The sequence below is a fragment of the Alligator sinensis genome, unplaced genomic scaffold, assembly GCF_000455745.1.
Source record: "Alligator sinensis unplaced genomic scaffold, ASM45574v1 scaffold946_1, whole genome shotgun sequence".
NCBI classification, from domain to species: Eukaryota; Metazoa; Chordata; order Crocodylia; family Alligatoridae; genus Alligator; species Alligator sinensis.
The window spans coordinates 136,677-159,200 of record NW_005842751.1 but is presented as its reverse complement, the minus strand read 5'-3'; the positions used below and the strand labels follow the sequence as shown (position 1 = coordinate 159,200).

At 41.6% G+C, this 22,524-nt stretch overlaps 2 protein-coding genes across 4 annotated transcripts in view; one reads left to right on the top strand and one right to left on the bottom strand.

Moving 5' to 3' along the window:
• NECAB1 (N-terminal EF-hand calcium binding protein 1) overlaps positions 1-16,811 on the top strand; it is a 145,917-nt gene extending 129,106 nt beyond the window's left edge. Inside the window, exons 9-13 of the mRNA XM_006034581.3 lie at positions 4,783-4,836; positions 8,526-8,638; positions 11,579-11,656; positions 12,650-12,741; positions 16,417-16,811. Coding sequence (XP_006034643.1) covers positions 4,783-4,836; positions 8,526-8,638; positions 11,579-11,656; positions 12,650-12,741; positions 16,417-16,445 — 366 coding nt within the window. The 3' untranslated portion in view covers positions 16,446-16,811. The remainder of the gene's footprint in view (positions 1-4,782; positions 4,837-8,525; positions 8,639-11,578; positions 11,657-12,649; positions 12,742-16,416) is intronic.
• CUNH8orf88 (chromosome unknown C8orf88 homolog) overlaps positions 12,837-22,524 on the bottom strand; it is a 35,968-nt gene continuing 26,280 nt past the window's right edge. The window contains exons 7-8 of one of the 3 annotated variants that reach the window (XR_003096426.1): positions 21,376-21,478; positions 12,837-14,078 (exon numbers count right to left, since the gene is read on the bottom strand). Coding sequence is in view for 1 of the 3 variants with exons in the window: in XM_025216579.1 (XP_025072364.1) it covers positions 21,434-21,478 (45 nt within the window). In the remaining 2 variants the exon portion in view is untranslated. Of the gene's footprint in view, positions 14,079-20,391; positions 21,479-22,524 lie in introns of those variants that run through there. The other 2 variants (XR_003096427.1, XM_025216579.1) reach the window with 2 other exon arrangements.

Below are 22,524 nucleotides of genomic sequence, written 5' to 3'. Positions count from 1 at the left end.
CCAACCATGACCTCGCATTGTCGGCCCATGTTCATCTTGGAGTCAATAATGACACCAAGATCCCTTTCCGCCTCCGTGCTCTCAAGTAGGGAGTTCCCCTTAGACAGGTTACAGGGGTGGGCGGATGAGAACAGGATGGGTTTCAACACTGACAAGTGCAGGATACTGCTCCTGGGGAGGAAGAACCAGCAGCATACCTACAGGCTGGGGAACTCCCTTCTCATCAGTGCAGAGGCAGAAAAGGATCTTGGAGGCATTACTGACGCCAAGATGAACATGGGCCGACAGTGTGGGGACACGGTCAGGAAGGCCAACCACACCTTGTCATGCATCCACAGATGCATCTCAAGCAAGTCCAAGGAGGTGATCCTCCCCGTCTATGCGACACTGGTCAGGCCGCAGTTGGAGTACTGCGTCCAGTTCTGGGCGCCGCACTTCAGGAGGGATGTGGACAACATGGAGAGGGTTCAGAGGAGGGCCACTCGCATGATCAGGGGGCAGCAGGGCAGGCCCTACGAGTAGAGGCTAAGGGACCTGAACCTGTTCAGCCTCCACAAAAGAAGGCTGAGGGGGGATCTAGTGGCTGTTCACAAATTAGTCAGAGGGGACCAGCAGGCATTGGGGGAGTCCCTGTTCCCCCGAGCACTACCAGGAGTGACAAGAAATAACGGTCACGAGCTGGCAGAGGGCAGATTATACTAGATATCAGGAGGCGCTACTTCACTGTCAGGGCGGCTAGGACCTGGAACCAACTTCCAAGAGAAGTGGTGCTGACTCCTACCCTGGGGGTCTTTAAAACGAGGCTAGATGAACACCTTGCTGGGGTCGTTTGACCCCAGTGCTCTTTCCTGCCATGGCAGGGGGTTGGACTTGATGATCTGCTCAGGTCCCTTCCGACCCTACCAGCATGAAACTATGAATTATACCATGAAATGTTCAGGATTTCTTAGGATGGTATCTTTATTGAACTATGTCCAAGTTCAGGCATCTAACAGGAAAACTGTGCAAATAATGAGTTTTTGGGTTGCAAGCTAAACTAATAACTAAAAAAATCTATTTCTATGGCAAAGCAATAAAAAATACTTTCACATAAACCAAAGCGTTCTGCTTGACCCAAACTGAAATATTCTGCTTTGGTTTGTGCTTTTAGCTATATTTTATAAAACTATTTTGGAAATTATATTTAAAAACTAATTTGGAAAACAACAATTCAAAATGAAAAATAGAAACACAGAGCAATGAAATCAAACTGAAATATCAAGATCCTTCTGGAATATAATTACTTTTCTCTACATAGCTCTTCTTCCCACTTCCACCTTGAACCTTCAGATAATCATCTGTGCATCTTGAGGAAGCCACTATGGAATTTGCTCCTGGGCAATGTGCAAACACAAAGCCTTAGTTAATTCCTATGATGTGAGATGTGCTCGGAGAGAGGGGAGATTTAAATGGTGCCCGAACTCTGTATGCTGGCTTTTTGCAGAGGGGGGAATTTCATCTTTTATCTTGGCAGATAAGGTTCTTTGGGTAAATGTGATCTCTTTTATGAGACCAACTGAATAGTTGAAAAAATGTTCTTTACAAGCTTCCAGACACACCTTCTTCAGGCATAGGGAGAGTCTGCTGGTGTTTGTGTCCTCTCTTGGGTCGAATAGAAGCTTAAACCAAATGCAAAATGCAGTTCTATGAACATGCAAATGCGTGACAGAAAGTTGGTCTCATAAAAGATATCACATTTACCCAAAGAACCTTGTCAGTCTATACGTTAGACCAACACAGCTATAACCAACACCTTAGACCTTGACCTTTCAGATTTGTAACAGGAATTTAAACATGTTTAGAAAATTATCCTTCAAAACAGTTAGGCTAAATATTGCCTTCATTTAGTTAATTGCCAGACATTCTGCAAAAGGTAAGAATTTTACTGACCTCTTGCTACCTTAAGTTGAAGTCCAACATAGCATTTATTACTGTTTTATGTTGTAATCTCCTTCTGTCTTTGTTTCCTTCCCCATTCCCCTACTCCCTTTCCTTGGAGAAGTTTTGCATGAGAAGTTTGGAGTCTACCGGAAATATAATTTCCTGCATGATTCTCTCTCTGAATGGTCTGACCTGACAGATGAGCCATTAGAAATTATTTCTTCACAAATGTCATGACTTCCTATTCGAATGCAGCATGAGGGGCACAATTACACAGCAGTTGATGAGTGAAAGACATTTCACTGCTGACTTTACTCTGCCACATGCTGTTGGTGGCACTTGGGTGGATACCTTGTTTACTTAAATTTTGCATGCAGTGCCACATCTGCTATCTGCTTCCAGCCACCTGCTACCCAAGGTTAATCAGCCATTGCCCAAGTGTATCCATTTTTGGGAAAAAGAACACCTTTATTTTTCTGACACACAGAAACATGTACAATGTTCTGTGTACAATTGCTATTTGACACTATTGTAAGCCCTCATTTTCTAAAAATTTACCTACTTTTTATGTGTGTTTCTAAATGTGTTCACATAAATCAAAAGTGTGTAAGTGCACATTAAGCAGTAGGTATATAAAATAGGCACAATGTGAGATTAAAATCAGCCAAATAAAAACATTGGCTTCTCCAGAAGCAAATGTAGCAAAAACATTCAGTAACCAATTTACAACCACTGGCATATATTCTCCTCACTGCTGTGCAACTGCACTCTGGTGGATGGAAAGCTTCCTGGTTTGGATGGACTGGATGTGTTCAAGTCAGCATGCCCAGATGAGCTTCATCCGAGAGTACTGAAGGAATTGGCCAGTGTCATAGCAGAACCACTTGCATGGCTGTTTGAGCATTTGTGGTGCTCAGGTCAGGTCCTGGAGGACTGGAAAAGGGCCAATGTGCTCCCTATTTTCAAGAAGGGAAGGAAAGAGGATCCAAGTAATTACAGGCCAGTCAGTCTCACCTCCATCCTTGGAAAGATTTTTGAAAAGATCATGAAGGATTGTATCTGTGGGAGTCCAGCGGGAAAAATAATGCAGCAGGGAAACCAGCATGGATTCACAGCAGGTAGATCATGCCTGACCAATCTGGTTTCGTTTTATAACAGAGTCACAAAATGCTCAGATGCAGGAGTAGAGGTGGATGTCGTTTTCTTGGACTTTAGCAAGGCTTTCAATATGGTATCACATCCTATTCTTATAAATAAATTAAGATGTTTACATGGTCCGGTGGGTGGCAAGTTGGTTTAGCGGTCCCACCCAGAGAGTGGTAGTAGATGGGTCAGTATCAACCTAGAAGGATGTGGGTAGTGCAGTCCCACAGGGTTCGGTCCTTGGACCTGTGCTCTTCAGTATCTTCATCAGTGACTTGGATGTGGGTGTAAAGTGTACTCTGTCCAAGTTTTCAGATGAGACTAAATTGTGGGGTGAAGTGCACACTCTGGATGGTAGGGAACGATTGCAGGCAGACCTGGACAGGTTAGAAAAGTGGGCAGTACACAGTAGGATGCAGTTCAACAAGGACAAGTGCAAAGTGCTACAGCTAGGGCGCAAAAATATCCAGCACACCTACTGGCTGGGAAGTGACCCTCTCAGCAGCACAGAAGCGGAAAGGGATCTCAGAGTCATAGTGGACTCCAAGATGAACATGAGTCATCAGTGTGACAAAATCATCAGCAAAGCTAACTGCACTGTATCATGCATCAGCAAATGCATGACAGATCCAAGGAGGTGATACTTTCCCTCTATGTGGTATTGGTTAGACTGCAGCTGGAGTACTGCATCCAGTTTTGGAGACCGTACTTCAAGAAGGATGTTGATAGACTCGAGAGGGTCCAGAGGGGGGCCACTTGTATGGTTAGGGGCTTACAAGACAAGCAATATGAGGAGAGACTTAAGGACTTGGACCTCTTCAGCCTCTGCAAGAGAAGGCTAAGGGGTGATCTTGTGGCTGCCTATAAATTCATTAGGGGGACGCAGCAAGGGATCGGACGTGCTCTGTTCACCAGGGCGCCTCTTGGGGTAACAAGGAACAATGGTCACAGACTGACAGAGAGCAGATTTAGGCTAAATATCAGGAAAAATTTCTTCATGTTAAGGGTGGCCAAAATTTGGAATGGGCTTCCAAGGGAGGTGGTGCTATCCTTGGGGGTCTTTAAGAGAAGGCTGGATAGGCATCTGGCTGGGGTCATCTAGGCAGGGGGTCGGACTCGATGATCTGTTGAGGTCCCTTCTGACCCTAACATCTATGAATCTATGTACGCTAACAGTTGTGGAGGATTTCTGATAGCCTAGTTTCTCTGGACACATTTAGCATTTACTTATTAGTAGACTGACTTGCCCATTATGCTATATGTGAATATAATCAAGACCAGTTTCTTTTGTGTAAGGCTGTCATTATGACAGTTCATTCCAAATGACCACATATGCTGCCTTGCAGCTTCTATGTATCACCTTGGTGTGGAGGTTTTGTTAAGTGTAATGCGTCAATGTGACTGAGTAGATTTATCACAAATTTCAAACGGATTTCTCTCTAATTAATATATTTGAAAACAATACATCTGTATAAAGATAATAGTAAATTCCATTCAGTCAGTAGCTTTTCAACAGGCACTGAAATGTGCGAAGTTCAGTAAAAAAAATGTTAATTTAACAAGCTGAAAGAGCATAGCTCAAAGTTTCTATTCCAAGTTAAGATACAGCAGAATCTGGGTTGGAATGGTGTGTTTAACATAATGCATAGGTCAAATCTTTAGTACTGTTTATAGTTAATATATGTATTTATATTTATATTCCTTTTCTCTAATCATAAGGATCTAAAACTTGAGCCACTAGAAGAGGAGGTTTTGGAAGGAAACACAAAATCTGTAAGTATTGTTCAAGGATAAAGGGTATATACTGCAGGCAATATGCTGATATCACCAAGCTACTTTTTAAGTGCTAAGAAGCTGTTCTGCAGCAGAGCACCAGGAGCAGAAGGTGATGATGAGACAGAACAACTGGGCATAATGACTAGCAAAGTAAAACTTTTTTTTAGTTTTGTTTTCAAATGATGCAAGCCAACAACTCAGCTCTCCTGAAAAAAGTATCATGAAACTACAAGGACATGGGAAAACACTTAGTATTAGAGATAATAAATAGTAACGCTGAAGAAATTAATTACGCATCCAAAAATGAATCTAGATTATGAGTAGGTCTCTGTCAAAATTAAATTCACCAAATAAACTGGTGTTTCTGAATGCAGGGCTTTGATACTAAAGGCAAGCCTTAAATCAAATATTTATGAAAAGTGATGACCCATGAAGGCACTTAAGTAATAGAATTATACAATGAAAAACACTTGCAAGAAAAGATCAAATGAGGCATGTGAGCCTAGAGAGATGGCTTGTGAATAGCAGCATAACTAAGACAGGGTGACTGGGGCAGCAGCTTTGGGCACTGACTTGGAGGTGGGGGAGAGGAACAAAAAAACAGAACCCAAGAGCTGCTGCTGGCCTGGGTGCCAATCTGCCCAGTTATGCCTCTGCTTATGAAATAGTATAAAGTTAGGGTGATCAATGGGACTGCCATGTCAGCAATCAAGTCAGGAAGGGTTCAGGGCCTGAACTAAAAATTCCATTATGCCAGTTAAGGAAAAGCATTGTTACTTAAAATACATCATAAGTAAAGCCTACATGTTCCAACATGACTTACCATACCGGTAACTCCTAATACCAGATTGTATCATGAATTCAAAATGAAACTCACATGGCTTTTTCCAGTTACAATTATTCCTTACATTTCTTCTACTCATCAAAGTTATTCATTCTGTGCACTGGTGAAAACCAACTGTTTAGGCAATGTATTACCTCAGTTATTATTTTCAATAAGCCACTTCAAAAATTACTGTAAGTACATCAAGGTACTATAAATCTATAGAAAGTTACCTTTATTTTATTTACCTTTACAAGGACCTGAACATAAAATGAAACAAGAAATATCCAGCTATTTCTTTTCTACCATCTTTATGTCCAATTGTATATCTCAAATAGCCTGACATAAGTGGCATTCTTTAAATTTACTGTTCAGTTTGTTATATAATTGTATTACTACTTGGGCTCCTGGGCTATTACAGGCAAAGGGTTGTGCTAGCAGATCAGTGCGCCATGCATCTAAATCTGAAGGCCTGGTTTCAAATTGCAGATCTGCTTGTATATTGATTCATCTCTTGAAAAAAATTGACTTGGCTTATTAAACATTTCAAGAAATCATTCTTAACAACCTACCGAAGGAAAATGCTGGTCCAAGGTTTGGACAAGCCACAAAGTGCTGCTACATGGATCAAAGTTTTTAAAGCCTTCCTTGGAGGCATTGGGTGTTGGCTGCAGCCAAGGCTGGGGATTTTGACTAGTTTGAATCCTTGTCCTGCTGGGACTTAAACCAGGAGGTTCCTGGCTAGAGGGTCTTGGCCCCCCACTCAGTTGGATCAATTGCCATAGCTGTGGTCAGGAAGGAATTTTACCCAATGATCAGATTTGTATGGACTGTGGAGGTTTTGCCTTCCTCTGTAGCAAGAGGCATGGCCCTCTTCATGGGATCTCTTGAGCATATTAACCTTTACAGTAGCAGGACATTGGCCACCATAGTTCCCCTGCTTCATCTGTGGTAGGTTAGGGTGTTATGTCTTATGCTGTGTCAGAGTTGACTCTAGTTTTGCTAAGAGGTTAGACAATGGATTTTTATAGGATGGTTTGGATAGGGATTTTCCTGCCTCAGGCAGGGGGCTGGACTAGATGGCCTACGGTAATCCCTTCTAGCCCTATTTCCTTTATAACAGTGGTTATCAAACGGGGCTATGTGTACCCCTAGAGATACTTAAAAGGGTCATAGAGAGTACACAGGACAGATGTGGCTGATAAATGCCACGTGCATGCATGCATGCAGCTGCAGTGCAGCACACAAGTGGGGAGGAGCACAGCCCGGCCACATGGAGAGAAGCTGGGTCTGACTGGTAAGTCTTTTGTGGGGGAAGAGGCATGGCGGGGGCAGATTGAGGCCCCAGCGGTGGGGGAGGGAGTGGGGCTGGGTCAGGAGCTACCCAGCCAGGGTGGGAGCAGGGTATGGGACTGAGTCGTGCAGGGGGAGTTGCAAGGGGCAGCTCTAGCTGCTATGCATACCCCTGGGAGGGCATGAGGGGCATGTGCCCCTGGATCTGCGTGCAGGGGAGGGCGGGCTGCCACTGATGGCTGGGGGGGTGCCAGGCTCTGCCCAGCGGGGGTAAGGGAGGGGGACTGGGCCAAGCTGCACTTGGGACAGGTGACAGCGGCGCTGAGAAGGGAGTTGGGGAGCTACAGCAAATTCTGGAGTTGCTGCAGCCTCTCCTGTAGCCCCCTCCCGGTGCTGCCACCACCCGCCCTGAATGCAGCCTAGCCCAGATCCCCGCCAGGAAGAGCCCGGTCCTGCCTCACACACAGTCCAGGCGCACACGCTCCAATACCCTCCCAGGGTGCGTGCAGGGTGAGAGGTGTCCCCATGTGCCGCCTGGCCACACAGCGCCTGCCCCAGCCCCACTCTCTCCCTCACCATGGGGGCGGGTCTAAGCAGGAAGCTGCAGCCACTCCAGTATTTGCCATAACCCTCACCAACCCCACCTCCGAGCACTGCTGCTGCCCTCCCTGAACACAGCCCAGCTCAGCCCCCAACCAGGAAGAGCCCAGGGTTGCCCCATAACAGCCTGCAGCTGCAGCCCACCCCACCCTGCCCCACCCCATGCATATTTGGGGGCACACATCCCCCATGCCCTCCTGGGGCTGCGTAGCGGTGGGAGCAGTCCCTCCTCCTTGTGTAGCTCAGTCTTGTGCCCTGCCCTAGCCCCACTCCCACCTCACTGCAGGGGCCTCAATCTGCTCCCCCCCCCCAAAAAAAGAACAACAAACAAATATAAAGGGGTACAGGAGCTGAAACTTTGAGTCCAAAGGGGTATACTTATTTTAAAAGGTTGAAACCCCCTGCTCTATAATGCTGTGAAAAAATGGGCACTGGTTTGGGGGGTTTCATTCTCTGAAGACTCAGTTTGACCAATGTCACATGCTGCAACGATAACAAATAAATAGCGGTTTGAGATTTTATTTACACACACTTCTACTGGACTTCTTTTTAAATAATAGAATTGTTTACTTTGGTCATAGGTTTTACGGAAGTTGTTGTTTATAAAAGTTCTATTTGGGGCTCAACTGGACTTGAGTTTCCTTTTATACTTCCTATAGAATGACAACCATTTGAATACCCTGACTGTTGCACTTCATCTTTTGATCTTCATGGTATATTACTGTTATTTTTGCATATGCATAAGTTGGATATAATTGATATCACTAACTTAGGATACTCACTTTGAGAAACCTAAGATTTTTACAACACTCATAACCCCAATTAAATTTGATGGGTGCTGAGATGCTCATGCTGCCAAAAGTCAGGTCATATAGTTTTCAGCTTAGACGCTCCCCATTTTTCTTAGTTTAAAGCATAAGAAATTGATAGGAGGCATATGATAATACTATTGTGATACTATTTATATCAGCACATCATGATCGTTCAGCGTCAAATGTCTGTGGTAGAAGAAGAACTGGAGGAATTCCGACTTGCTCTGAAACAGTATGTGGAATCTGCTTCTGCCCACGCTGGATGTTTGCAGTAAGTACTAAGTCATTACCATGGTGTGGTAAAGACGAGAGAGATTCTGCTTAGCACTATGAATGTGCATGTTTTCTTGAATGACCTCCAAGTGGGGATGGATTATGTGTTAATAAAGAAACGGTTCCACCAATCACCTTTGTGACAATTCATGATCATCTTCCCTTCTATAAAGCTGGATAGTGCACACAAGAACAGATAGGAAAGGACAAACAAAACCAAGGAAGATTAAACCCTATCAGATATCCTAGTACTCAGTGTGAAGATCTGGGGACTCTGAAGTTGTGGACAAATACTGAATCATTTATATTATTAATATTACAAAAATATATTGAGAGAATTACTCAGTTAATAGATTTTGGCCAGCTCTTCTCTTCAAAAGAGGCAGTAAGGTAAAAATGAGATCCAGTAGTATTAATCCAGTAGTATTAATAGTATTAATAACTATTAATATTGCTAGGATACTGCAATCTCTTTGGGGACTCTTCAGATACCTCCCTCCTAAGTGACAATACTCCTTGGGACCTCCAGCTCACTGGCTTTTCAGGCTGCCTGTCCAGGGGCCAAACAATTCATGGGGGCCTCCCTGCTCATTGCCTTCAAGATTTTGAAAAATCATGTTACATTGCCTGGCAGCCTGCAAAATCTGTCCCATTCACAATTGGGAATGAAAAAAAAATGAAGAAAAACAGTTTTTGTGATTTTTTTTTCCACAGAATATATCTACTTAGTGGTTCCTTTATTTACCATGAAATAAGAAATGAGAGTTGATTCAAGAATTAACAAAAGTTGAGTGACAATATAAATTTCAACAGTCTGTGAAAAAGCTTCTAAAATCTAATTAGAGATTATTCAACTCTGTTAGTGTTTCAAAATGGGTAAACAAGATGAAATATTCTTGAGTTTTAAACGGCTGTTTCCTGGCCTTGTTTACAAACTTACTCATATCACCCTCAAGTAAGAAGACATGAGCAACAGAGATTATAAACAAGGATATAGCAATCTATGTATAGAAATCAGGTTGGCAAAAGAAAAGAATGGCCTTCCTTTAACTCTTTGGTAGATTTTATGGACGGGATGTATTAACTACATGGGCCAAGAGATGGAAAAGCAGATATGAATAAGCATCTACTAGAAAAATGATAGTACCGCAAACCAAAATTTAGGAAAATTGAAATGTATACCTTGTATATGAATAAGTCTAAACTACTTGAGAATGTAATCTACAGAGCACATAATTATCTATTATCTAAAAAATAGATAAATTTCCTGCAATATTACAGATTATATTCAGTAAGCCAGTGGTGCCACCTACTGGTCACTTTCTGAGTATTATGTTTTATTCTGTTATATGCAGTTCCTAACTACTTATTTGTATTGTGTGATATGCTTTCCTTCATTTAGCAGGAAATAATATAACCAATAAATCATGGAGACCCATTATACCATAAGATACCATCTAAGCCCAGTTTTCAAATACAGCTAATTACATTTCCAGTCTCACATTTGAATGTTCGGAATGGTACATAAATAGCCTATTTTATTTGAGCATCTGAATAAAACAACAAATTCTGCTAATATTTGCATACTTGAAAGATGGCCAAAAAAAACAGACAATACAGTTGGAATTTTTTTTACTGCTTTCTGGGATTGTGGGCACTGTCAAGCAGAGGTTGCCTCTATGGTATTAGTACAGTAACTAGCATTCCACATCTGGATTCTACAAGTGCTATCACAATAAAAAAAACAATAGCCATGAAAAAAACTGGTTAAACAGTATTAGTAGCTGCCAGTGATCATTTCATCTCTATGCACTGCCTAGCTGTGTGCTTTCACGGCACTCAGGTTCTGACCTACTTTGATATATTTCTTACATTTCAAAGACAGCAACCAAAGTAATTCTTCAGGGTGATTTACTACACAACTGTGCTTCCTCTCTGTGGACTGTAGTGCCATCCACAAGCAGAGAAAAGTCCTACCCTTCTTTCCTCCTTGTGGAAATCCCTATACCAGTGATTTTTAACCAAGGTATGATAGCACCCTCAGATGCCATGAGATCTCCTTACAGGTTCCACAAAATATTAGTACTGTTAGGTGTGTAAACACCTACACATGATTGAGAAGATAAACTCAAAGATGTCAATCCATGCCATCAAAAACATTCTGCCCTGTTGTGATCTTTCTGAGTTCTTTGTAACAGAATTGCTCTATTATTTTTTCAGTCAAAAAACAAACACGAGCTAAGAGCTGAGAGTTTTGGAGTGGTGCTTTTGAGTCTAAAAAGGCTGAGCACTACGTGGATTTAGGCCAAGTCTGTACTAAAAGTTTTGCTGGTATAGCTATATCAGTGAGTGTGAAAAGATCACATGCACCCAGCTGACACAGCCATGCCAGCAAATCCCCCGTTGTGGATGCTGCTAAGACAACAGATGAAGGATTTGTCAGCTTAGCTCATATCATTTGGGGAGGCCATGTAGCTCTGCTGGCAGAGTATCTTTTGATGGTGAACACTGTTTTCATTAGGGGGCTCTGCTTACTCAGGTTCGCTGGCACTGTTATAGCAGGAGGGGTTCTATAGAATAGACAAAACTGTTCTACACCAGAGCTAGATTAATGTTCTTTAATGTTGAACCAGCTCTGGGAGAAAAATAACCCCAACGCTGGAAACAGTATGATATGTGAGCTTTGTAAAAAGAGTTCATCATAACCTTGCTGCTTACAAATATCGTGCAATATATCACAGCTAAGAATAGAAAGGATCTCCCATCTTTCATACCAGATGCCTCTAACTCCATATGTTTGTTCCTGCAGCTACTGTATGCATGCTTTTGATATTAACCGCTATATTTTGTTTATACTATAAATCATCTTGGAGAAAATGTGCTTTCTGGTTACTTTGTGTGGGGGTGGATTATATTAATTCTGTCCTACAATTCTTAGTGTTTCCATACAGAAGCTTTCTAGTGAATCCCGCTTCATTGTCTGTGAGTTCTGGGAGAACAGCAGTGCCTGGAATAGGTAAGGAGTGAGAAAGTCTTTTGCATTTCAGAGTGATTTGGAAGTTATAAAGCAACTGCATAGCAGCATCCAACTGACTCTAGTTGAATTTAATTAAAAATGGATTAAGTAAATTACTGTTTCATAGCTGTAGATAAGCTTAAAATGGTATTGGAACATCTAGGTGTTAGAAAGTCTAACTTGAGCAGAAAGAGGCTGAAGGTGAAGTGATGTAGCTCTGGGAGTCATCAGAATAGGAACAGCAGTTGTACAGAAGGAAACAATAGGGGAACAAAGGATGCTGGCATATAGTTGTTGACAACAAATAGTGATGGAGTCACAGGAGGAGATAGAAAGGCCACTGTCCAGCAAAACATTTAAGCACATTTGAGTAATCATTAGAATTTCCACCAAGGTTTCTCAACCCATAATACAACGAACCCAGGAGTTCATTAGTCTTTTTGGGCCTTGGAGATTAATATGCCTATCAGTTATAGTCCAGACTGAAGAGGAGAGAGGGTTTAGGGACCTGGGAAGAGATTAACATTTCTCTCTGAACTGAACTGTATAATAAAGTTTCAGCTCACCAATCTCTGCTTTGGCTGAAGCCACTGCTTTTAAGTACCCTGCACCCTCATTTCTGTTGCTGAATCCATCCTAGTAGTTCAAGCAGTATGCATTTATCTTCAGAACTAGAAATGACAAGGATTGAAAAGGTACTTCACCATCACTGGAACACAGAAACTACCACATGAGCTCAGAGCAATGGACCACCTGGTCCATTTAGCAAAATCAGGTGCCTCAAGGGAAGGTTTTAGAATCACATAGCAAACAGCTCTGGGATAATCTGCCCCTCTCCTACCAGATTATCATCCTAGCCTCCAATAGAGAGTGGCTTAAGCCCTGAAGCACAAGGTTTAATATCTCTTTTCAAATACTTAAAAAAATATGACAACCAAAATATTCTTTCCTTCCTAAAATCTTGTTCTGTTTTTATCACATTTACTTATATAGCCACCTGCAGACAAACTATAGTAAGACATTCCAGAGGAGTAATGTGGATTTCCTGGAAGCCCCCGAACTCATGACAACTATGCTAGTACCTGGTAACTACCAAGTTATTCAAAATACTTTATTTCACATGAAGATTTCCAATTAACTAGCACATGCCACATATAAAACAAATGTAGAATTTGTCTTCTTTATTTTTTGTTGTTTCTCTTTATTTTAAGCAATAAGGTTTTATATAGAGTAATACAGATTTAAACTTATCAGCAACGTGATGATCTCCATTTCCTATATAAGAACATAAAAATTGCTATAATGGGTCATATCAACGTTCCATCTAGCCCAGCATCTGGTCTCTGAAAGTGGATGCTTTAGAGAAAGTATACAAAAGAGACAGGGTGATCCAACCCCCCTGTCATATCCTCCCAGTCACCAGCCAGAGATTATATCCAATTGTTGTGTTTAATAGTCCCCCCGACAGATTTATCCTCCACAAACTCGTCCAAACCCTTTCTGGGATCCAGTTATACTGCTAGCCTCCACAGCTTCCTGTAAAAATGAGTTCCATGTGCTAATTATTCACTGTGTAAAAAAAGTATAATTTCTTCTTTGTTTTCAAACCTGCTTCCTGATCATTTCATTGGGCATCCCTTAGCTCTTATGAAACATGGTAAATAACAGTTTCCCATTAATTTTTTCCATATCCCTGTTGTACTTTTTCCTCTTATTACAGCTTGGCTTTTCCTGTCAACAAGCTCTGGGCAGCTATCTACTTAGTCTGTACATTGTTTATATTGCTTTTCTGAGGCACCATAGGCCAGATAATTAAAGTTATTCTTTGGATCTGGCCTCCTTGTCCAAGGTCAAGCCAAAAATTTGTGGCAAAGCTGGGAAAGGAAACCATTCTCTCTCTCTAGAAACTCATTTGGGACAAGTCTGAAACACTTTCCTCAAGCAAATTAACAAAAAGTATCCAGACTTAATAAGTTAAATTTGAACACTTTTGTAACAGGGCTGCCTCTGATAGGAAGAGAACAGACTCCATAACATAGGAGTTCCTTCAGTCCTGTGTCCTAATGGGACCTTGTTTGAGCAAAACTTACTCAAGGGACAAAAATCTTACTGCAGAGTTTAGTGAATGATGCCATTTCTCACTCTGGTAGCAACAGACTTCATTGTGCCTAACGTGTATGGCCATACTGGAAAAAAATCAGAAGAAAAAAAGTGATGTTCCAATCATGCTTGGCAAAAGTAGGGTTAACTTGAGATAAAGTAATATGAGAGTCAAAAATATAAAATTCAGTCAGAAACTGGATTTAAAACATCATGTTTAAAGTATCCACTCTGCCTTCTAAATCAGATTTTAGTCTACAGCATTCCATCCTGGTAGATTATCACCATGGCGACAACAGTATTGTTCAACATGCATTCCCTGCTGGGAAAAAAATAGGAAAATTATGGTTAGTACATGCATAGTTCTAGGTTTTTTGTTTGTTTATAGTGTGTCTATATTTTTAGAAATTTATATTGTATATATTTTAAATATTCTTTTCATCATGGGCAGCAATTCCCGTGTATAGGTTCTAAAGGCAAATTTGTATTTAACATCTTAAAAGGTAGGAAAAATCATGGCTGCAAAGCCATTGGTATATTTTGTGTAACTGGCACGTACAGTGTACAGCAAGGTCTGTGCAAGTCAGGGAAGAAAAAAAATGAACCGTCTGCTACAATCACAAGACAAACGCTTCTTAAAGCAAACTTAACCCAAGAAAGTTCGGATAAGATGCAACGTCTGCTTTTCAATATAATCCTATTTTTTACTTGATTCTCCAGCTAATTTAGCCAACTGAAGATACAAACTACTCTCTCTAAGATCCACACTTGGAGATCATAAGGAGAAGCCCAATATTGGAAACATTTATATTTGTCTGCATATTCCCATTAATTTTAGTTGAACTATATTTGAAGTAAGGGCTACTGAAAAGAGTAAGTTTGCAGAAGCAGAGGATCCTCCTTGCAACAGTAGCCAGAGTAAGGTTACTGTCACTCAACAGAAGTACAAACCTTCTGCAACTAACTCATTGCATACAGCTAGGCATCATTGCAGTCCCCCTCCCCCCCCGCCCCCCAGATTTGCCCAACAGCTTTGGGCTCTCTAACCATGAATCAGTTCCAGTACCCTGGAGCTTTCTTTACATTGATTTTGATGCTCTCAAGTACACTTGCCCTCAACATCAGCTTAGACGATGTCAGCAGGGCTGAATGAAACAGCACCATTTCTTTTTGACTTCCATTTCGCTGTTTCAAAACACTGTTCCGTTTTGTTTCATAGAAACTGTTTCACCGTTTCAATATGTTTTGACGTTTTGCCCGTAGGCTATAATGGGGAAGCACAAAAATGCCTATAAGTTTTGTCATTTCTTGTCCTATTTGGATGAAAAGGGATGGTAGCCCCTTCTGAGGGCATGCCAAGTTTCAAGGAGATAGGTGCATGGGTTTCTGGGAAACTGGACCTCAAACTGTTCAGAGTAAGACTCATATCACTTGACAGCAGTGGCAGCCTGCTGTCATCCTGCATGCAGGGCCCCCGGATCTGCACGTGGGGTTTCAGCAGGCTGCTGCTGCCAGCTGGGGAAATAGCCCAGAGCCGCCGTCATCATCACCAGCTGGCAGCGGCAGCCTGCTGACATTCCGCATCATCTGGGGGACCGTGCCCCCCAGGAAGAGCTAGCGTAAGCAATCAGAGAGCTGCAAGGAAGATTAGGGAGCTGGGGAGTCCAACCGGGAACTGGGGCAATGTTCAGGGACATGTTGAGCAAAGGTCCTTGGCTCATATACATATTAGTTATCAAGATGTAGACATGTTTTAAGTAAAATCAATTAGATTCTCCCCTTCTAAAGTTCAGGACCCTGAACATTCCCCCAGCTCCCGGTTCGATTCCTCCAGCTCTCTGATAGTTTTCCCCAGCTCTTCCTGGGGGGCGCAGGCCCTCAGATCTGTGCGCCAGGTTTCAGCAGGCTGCCGTGCAGGCTGGAACAAGCGGCAGCACTTCAGTCTTCCTAGCGCTCGGCACAGGCTGCACCAAGTAGCTGCCGCTGGTCCCAGCCTTCAGCAGCAGCCTGCTGAAACCCCATGCACAGATCAGGGATCCACACCCCACAAGAGCTGGGGAAATGATCAGAGAGCTGGGGAATCGAACTGGGAGCTATATGTCAATATCAGAGTAGTCCTTCCCCTCTCTTCCCCCTCCCTCTCCTTAGTTTCTGTTTAGCTGCAAGCAAGCCAGGCTTCAAAACTCGAAACATTTCAAAGCTTTCAAAACATTTCAAAGCTGTTTCAGAACCTTTTGTTTCGTTTCAATTTCGCTGTTTTGAGGCCGGAACACCCATCAAAATTTTATGCAACCCTGAATGTCAGTGCTGAACAATTCCTTCCATCCATTGCTCAGATAATTCAAGCAGCTTAAGCGATGAATGCTGGGATCTGAACCCAGATGGACCAAAGGAAGAAACTCATTCTAAGTACATTTTCATTAGAGAGTACCAAAGCAGAAACTTTAGAAGGAGAAAATCCAATTGATTTTACTTAAAACATGTCTATATCTTGACAACTAATATGTATCTGGGCCAAGGACCTATGCTCAAATGTGACTATTACCTTTAGGGTATTGTGCCCTGGAACCTTATTTTGGTATAGCTGATAAAGAAAGAGGAGAATCAAGACTGAGGAAATAAAATTGTATTTTGTCAGTAATTATATTTTTCTTTTTCAGCTTCATGGTGGGTCCTGAACAACAACTAAGGCTTTCTTTAGGATTCCAATTAATGGTAAATGTTACATTTTGCATAAAAACAGCATCCGTAAAGTGGTCTATAGGTGCTATATAGCTATTGGACAGTGATGTAACATTGTTTATCATAGGTGTAGTCTTTTCCATTTTAAAATATGGCCCCATTCTGTATTTATTACCTTCTCTCCTAGTCATTATTTTGGTGAAATAATGTATTTTGTACAAGCTTATGTAGGACAATTATGCCCTTGCTGCATTGTTAGGTATGCATTTTCAAACAGGCCAAATTGTACATAAATGTCTTATAAAAATGTTACCATTGTGACTGCGAGTACTTTACAGTGACTGTTTTTACCTTTACGCCAATAAATAGCTGATGGTCCAAGCTGCAATTTTGTTCTTTTTCAAAGAAACAAGCATGAACTTGAACACACTTATTTTCATGAATTTCTACTTTTCCATTTCTAATAAAAGCTAATCTGAAAGCCCCAGGGTAAATTCTGTACTAGCAAAGAACCTCACCTAGATGAATTACATTCTTAGAGAAAGCAAAAGGAATTAGAAAAGGAAACAAGAAGGGAATTGAAAAATCAATTCGACATTTAAATCAGCCATTTAAAGACCAAAAACCAAGAATGTAAAAAAGTTGTAGTTCCAAATTAGTTCAACACTGTAATGAACAGTTAAAAATCAGTTACGAACAAAAACATGAAATTCTCTAATAGTGTCCCTTATACTATAAAAAATGTACCCTCCTTACAATATCTAGTTCCATAAGTCGGGGTGCACCTATAGAGATTTTGGGGGTCCAGTACCAATAGCCGATATTTAAGGAGGCATATCGACTGATCTGACATTCCAGTATGGTGGAAGGGGAGGAGAGAAAGAAGGGGTGTGGGGGGACAGATCAATGCCCCCCCACAGTGAAGGAGGGAACAGGGGCAGGCACTGCCCAGCCCCAGGGGGAGGGGGGGCAGGGCGGGAAGCACAGGACGGAGGCATGGCTCATGGGGTGGGGGCAGTTCCTGCTGCTGCTTGCACCCCAGATCTGCATAGCATGGGGCGGGCTGCAGCTGCGGGGTGGAGCCGGAGCCAGCACTGTGCAGGGCTTTTCTTGCTTGGGGCTGGGCTTGGAGTGGCCTCCGGCAGCGCTGGGAGAAGGCTGCAGCCACACCATATTTTGCCATAGCTCTGCTCCCAGCCCCACGCCGTCACCTGGTGCAGCCCCAGCTAAACACCCTGCCTCCACCCGAGCACAGGGTAAAGCCAGGGCTGCGCCAGGCAGTGGCATGGGGCTGGAAGCAGAGCTGTGGCGAAATCTGGGGTGGCTACAGCCGCCTCCCAGCACTGCCAGAGCCTGCTCCAGGCCAAGCCCGGTGAAAAGAGCGCAGTGCCAGCTCTACCCCGCAGCTGCAGCCCACCCTGCGCTCCTGCCCTCCCAGGGTGCCCACATGCCCCCACCCTCCTGGGGTAAAAGCAGCAGCAGGAGCTGCCCCCACCCCATGAGCCATGCCTCCTCCCATGCCCCACCTCCCCTAGCTGGGCAGTGCATGCTCTTGCCCCCTCCTTCACCGCAGGGGAGTTGATCTGCCTCCCATAACCCTTCCTTTCCCTGCACCTTTCCGACTTACCAGCTGGAGGCAGCTTTCCACGCTGCTGGCTCTGCTGCATGCTGTGCTGTGGCTGAGTGCAGCACAGGCATTTAATCAGCCAAATTATCAGCCCCATTGGGCCGATATCAGATATAGACAATTTTCTTTATATCGGAGCCAATCTAACATCAGGCCAATGTATTGGTGCACCTCTATCCATAAGTCATACTAGCTAAAATACTTAAGTGTCTAGGATTTCGAAATCCAAAAAAAAACCCCCACAAAAACCAAACCAAAAAACCCAACATAAAATAATGCAGAATTACAAGGAAACTATACACTTATGTTCATGTCCTCCCCTCCTGGTAAGAGGGCTTACTAGTTAATTGAGAACCAAAGTAAAATGTAGAACATGCTTTCCACTTGCAGTTTAATTACATATTGGTGCAGGCTGGAGAAATACCAATTGGCTTACTCTGAACTTTAGCACAGTGTTTTTCAAGCAAGGTGCCATGACCCCATTTAGATGTGCAAATGCCTAAACATTATTCACAAGATATGAACCCAGAATTTTCAAATAGGAAACCATAGTGTCAAAAACATTATGACATAGTGTAGTCTATCTGATTTCTTTGCAACAGAATCACTCAGTTTTCCATAGTGAAAAAACAAGTGAAATCTAAGACCTGACATTTTCTGAGGAGTGCCTTAAGTCTGAAAAGGTTGAGAAACATCACATTAGCATATCTATGTACACATACACATGTTCAGGTTAGTGAAAAATGTATTCATCTTTAGTTATACAGAAAAGCTTGGCTACTAGTGGGATAGAAAAAAAAAATCAGAGCTTCAGCAGATGATATCAGGCCCTGGAGATAACACACTTTCCTTGATCTCTATAAATGCAGTGCTGCACAACAGTGCTTGAAGTCAGAAAAAATTTCATCTATTTTATTTTCTATTAAATATTTGCTGTTTTCTTTTCAGACAACTCATATTGTTAAGTATACCAGGTTTTTTACCTTCTAGCTTTGGAAAAGTCCCTGACAGTTTCTATTTTTGTTTTCCCTAGATAAAAGTAATCCAATTTAGAATGAGATAGCTGGCTGCGTTAGCTTGAAATCAGGCAGAAGGCCGGGTAGAAGTTCACCTTACAAACTAGCTGAAATCAGATGTACGCCTTTTCTGATTAAGTGAGCTCTTGCTCACAAAAGCTCATGCATCCAATTCACTTAGTCCATAACAGTAGTTCTCAACCTTTTTAGATGCAAGGTCCCCATGGAAAATTCCATCTTAGTTTTCACTTGCTTTTTGACTACTGAGAAATAAGAGAGCATTTCTTCTGTTGTCAAGAATGCAGAAAGACCACAACAGGGCAGAATCACTGGTCTATAAGGTGCATCTCTACTCTGCCCTCTGTCTGGTTTAGAATATAACACAAAACCTAAGTCAGAGAGAAAAATTACAGTAAATCAGACTGAATCTTCCTGCAAAAGCAGAAATATTCCCTGTTATGTCTTCACCAATACTCCATACAAGTACTAACTCACAACTGACAAGAATGTGAAAAAAATTGGGCAATTCAGATCAAACAACTGTGCTTAAGATCCTGATCTGTCAAGCATGCACTGAGTATAAAACTACCTAAGGGGCCACTGTGATAGAATCTACAGCAGGGGCAGGCAATTAAATTTTGGCTGAAGGTCCACAAAAGGTGTTTTGGTGAGCTGTCAAGGGCCACATGGGTAGCCCTGCCCCCTGACAGTTGCCCTACCCCCCTGGTCGCTGTCTTGGGACTGAAAGTCCCACCCCTAACCCCTAACCTTTGCCACCAGACGTCCCTCCCCTTGCCCTCTGGAAATACTTCTTTTGGGAGGGGGATTGCCATCTTAGAACCAGAAGAAAACCAAATCATACAGCAAGTCTAACACCTACTATAACATCCTTTAATTCAGGACAACAGATATTTTTGTCATGATTTGTGTTTGCATAGTGTATATAGAGGTGATTGCATGGAGAACAGCCAGGAGACACACAGGCAGGGGCTGCTGGGAAATAGAGTCCAGCTGTGGGCTGGATCTACCATTTTGCCTACCCCTGCCTTAGGCTAAGCAGGGGTTTGAACTCTGGTCTCCCCTTTCCTGTGGTACCTAAATTTAGGCACCCACAGGAAGGATTTGGATATGGTTTTTTAGCCCTAGGAGAGGTTAAAAATGTTAGAAGAGCTGGAATAGACTGAAATTGCCTTTCAACGTGTATTGTGGAGTTGCTGTAGGGGAATAACATATCTACTACTTACCCCCAATTATACAGGAGTTTTGTAATTGCTGTATTGGATTTTAAACAGAATTATGCAAACAGATTGCACTTGCAGAATTATTTTAATTGATATACAAGGTAACCAAAAATTACAATGATTTTCTGAAATTGCTGCTATGGCTACAGAGACAAAAAATGACCAATATTAGGAGAAAATCCAGGATTTTTTTTTTTGACAACTTTAGACTTCATAGCTTGGAAAAGAGTAAGAAGAAAAACCTCACATTTAGAACAGAACTTTTAGAATTAGTTCTGTTAGCAAGTTACCCATCTTCTAGTTCAATTTGAATCCTTTCTAGGAAATATAATCTGTTCCAGGAGAAGGATTAATTTCACTTTTAGGAGAGTTCTGTACATACTAATAAAATAAATAATTAACTATATTAATACAATAAAACAAACACTAATAGTTCAGTACTATTCTTAAAGCTCGATTTATACAGCCAAAAGTTTGCTGTATACACATACACATCCTGATATATTCTACTTTAGAATATATCATTAGATGCCTCTAATTATATACTATGTTTCCTGGATTCTGCTGTTCTCTATTACCAGCAAATGAACTATCAACAACTATCCTGCCTTTCATTTAAACAAAAAAGATGTTTAATATTTTGAAAAGAGGAGCACATGTGTAGCCATAGAATACATGAGGTCATTGTGTGCCAGTGTGAAGAATTACTGACAAGAAATCAAATAAAATTTAAGAGAAATTCACCAGATACAGATCAAATTACATACACGTTTAAGGCATTTAAAAATTGTTAGACACCATTTGTCATTCATTCATTTCTTAATGAAAATCAGAAAGTTTACAAGCAAATTTTGACTCAAGTATTGGTTCAAAACAGGTAGTTCATAACTTCAGACAAAAGGTGAGGTTAGGTCAAAGAAGGCTGGGCCCAAATAAATTTCTTGTTTTCTTTTCTTTTTCTAAAAAAAGGACCAAATTTACATGCATTGTACTCTGTATTTCAACAGATTATAATTAAATTAAAGGTCCAGATATTTTAAGGTATTTAGGTACCTAAAGTGGCTTTTAGTCCAGTTCATATGTAGTTGTATAAAATCTGGATTTTTGATCTTCAAAAAGGACCTGTCATTTTTTGCACAAATAAAAAGTTGTTTTCCTGTAAGACAAACAGACCTCAAAATTACTGCAAAGTTATAAAATGATCTAAACATTCATTTACTAGTTTTATTTAAAGTTTTATTAATATTTTATAATTCAGAGAAATTTAAACATGCAGGATCGTAAATAAATTACAAGTTAATTAAATGACTAACATTTTTAAAAGGTATTTGCTATTTTAAGTATGCAGTTTGAGATGCTTGACAACAAACAGATTTCCAGAAGTAACAATCAAGATGATGAGTACTTTGTGTGGATCCAGAAGAGTAATCTAAATTAAGGCAGCCAATATGAATATTTTAAAACAGCTGTTACCTCAGAGTCCTAAGCATCTAGCACTTTTCACAGAGGCATAAAAGTACCAGTAAATTCTACCACTGATGAACATGTGCTCCATGCACTCCAGGTCACATATGCATTTTGCTAGCATAAATTTGATTGGCATGTGCACCCTGTCCATCTTTGTGCCCTATGCCAAGTGTATGCGTCACTGTCGTTCCTTCTCCACTGCAGCTTCCACAGTCACATACTGGAATGCACAAAGGAGCAACATTCCCCTGGATACACTTCTAAGGCAGTGAACTAATTTAGGAGACAGGTGCTGCTGAGATAGTTTTATTCACTTCCAACTGAAGAACTGCCAGGCCAGTAAAGGTATCAACCCAGAAGACCCCCCCGCAATCACACAGAATGTCAAAATTTGGAATCCTATGCATACATCTCAAGAACAAGGATATATTATGAGTCTACTTTAACTCTTAACTGATAGCTGGTGAAGGAAATTCTATGACCCAATAATATGACCTCTTCAAATCCACTTTGTCTTTGGTTAGAGGCAGAGCAGGCTTCATTCTTTCTTTAAGCTAAGCTAAACCTTGAACAAGGGGCTGCAACCTCTTGAGATACAAAGCAAAAGCCCCACAACAACAAAAAAGGGGGTTTGAATATGTTAATTTAAATGGAACTTTCAGCAACTCAGGCCTTACATAAGCCTAAAAATAAATACATTACCTTGTAAAATACCATTTCAACTAGTATTTGAGA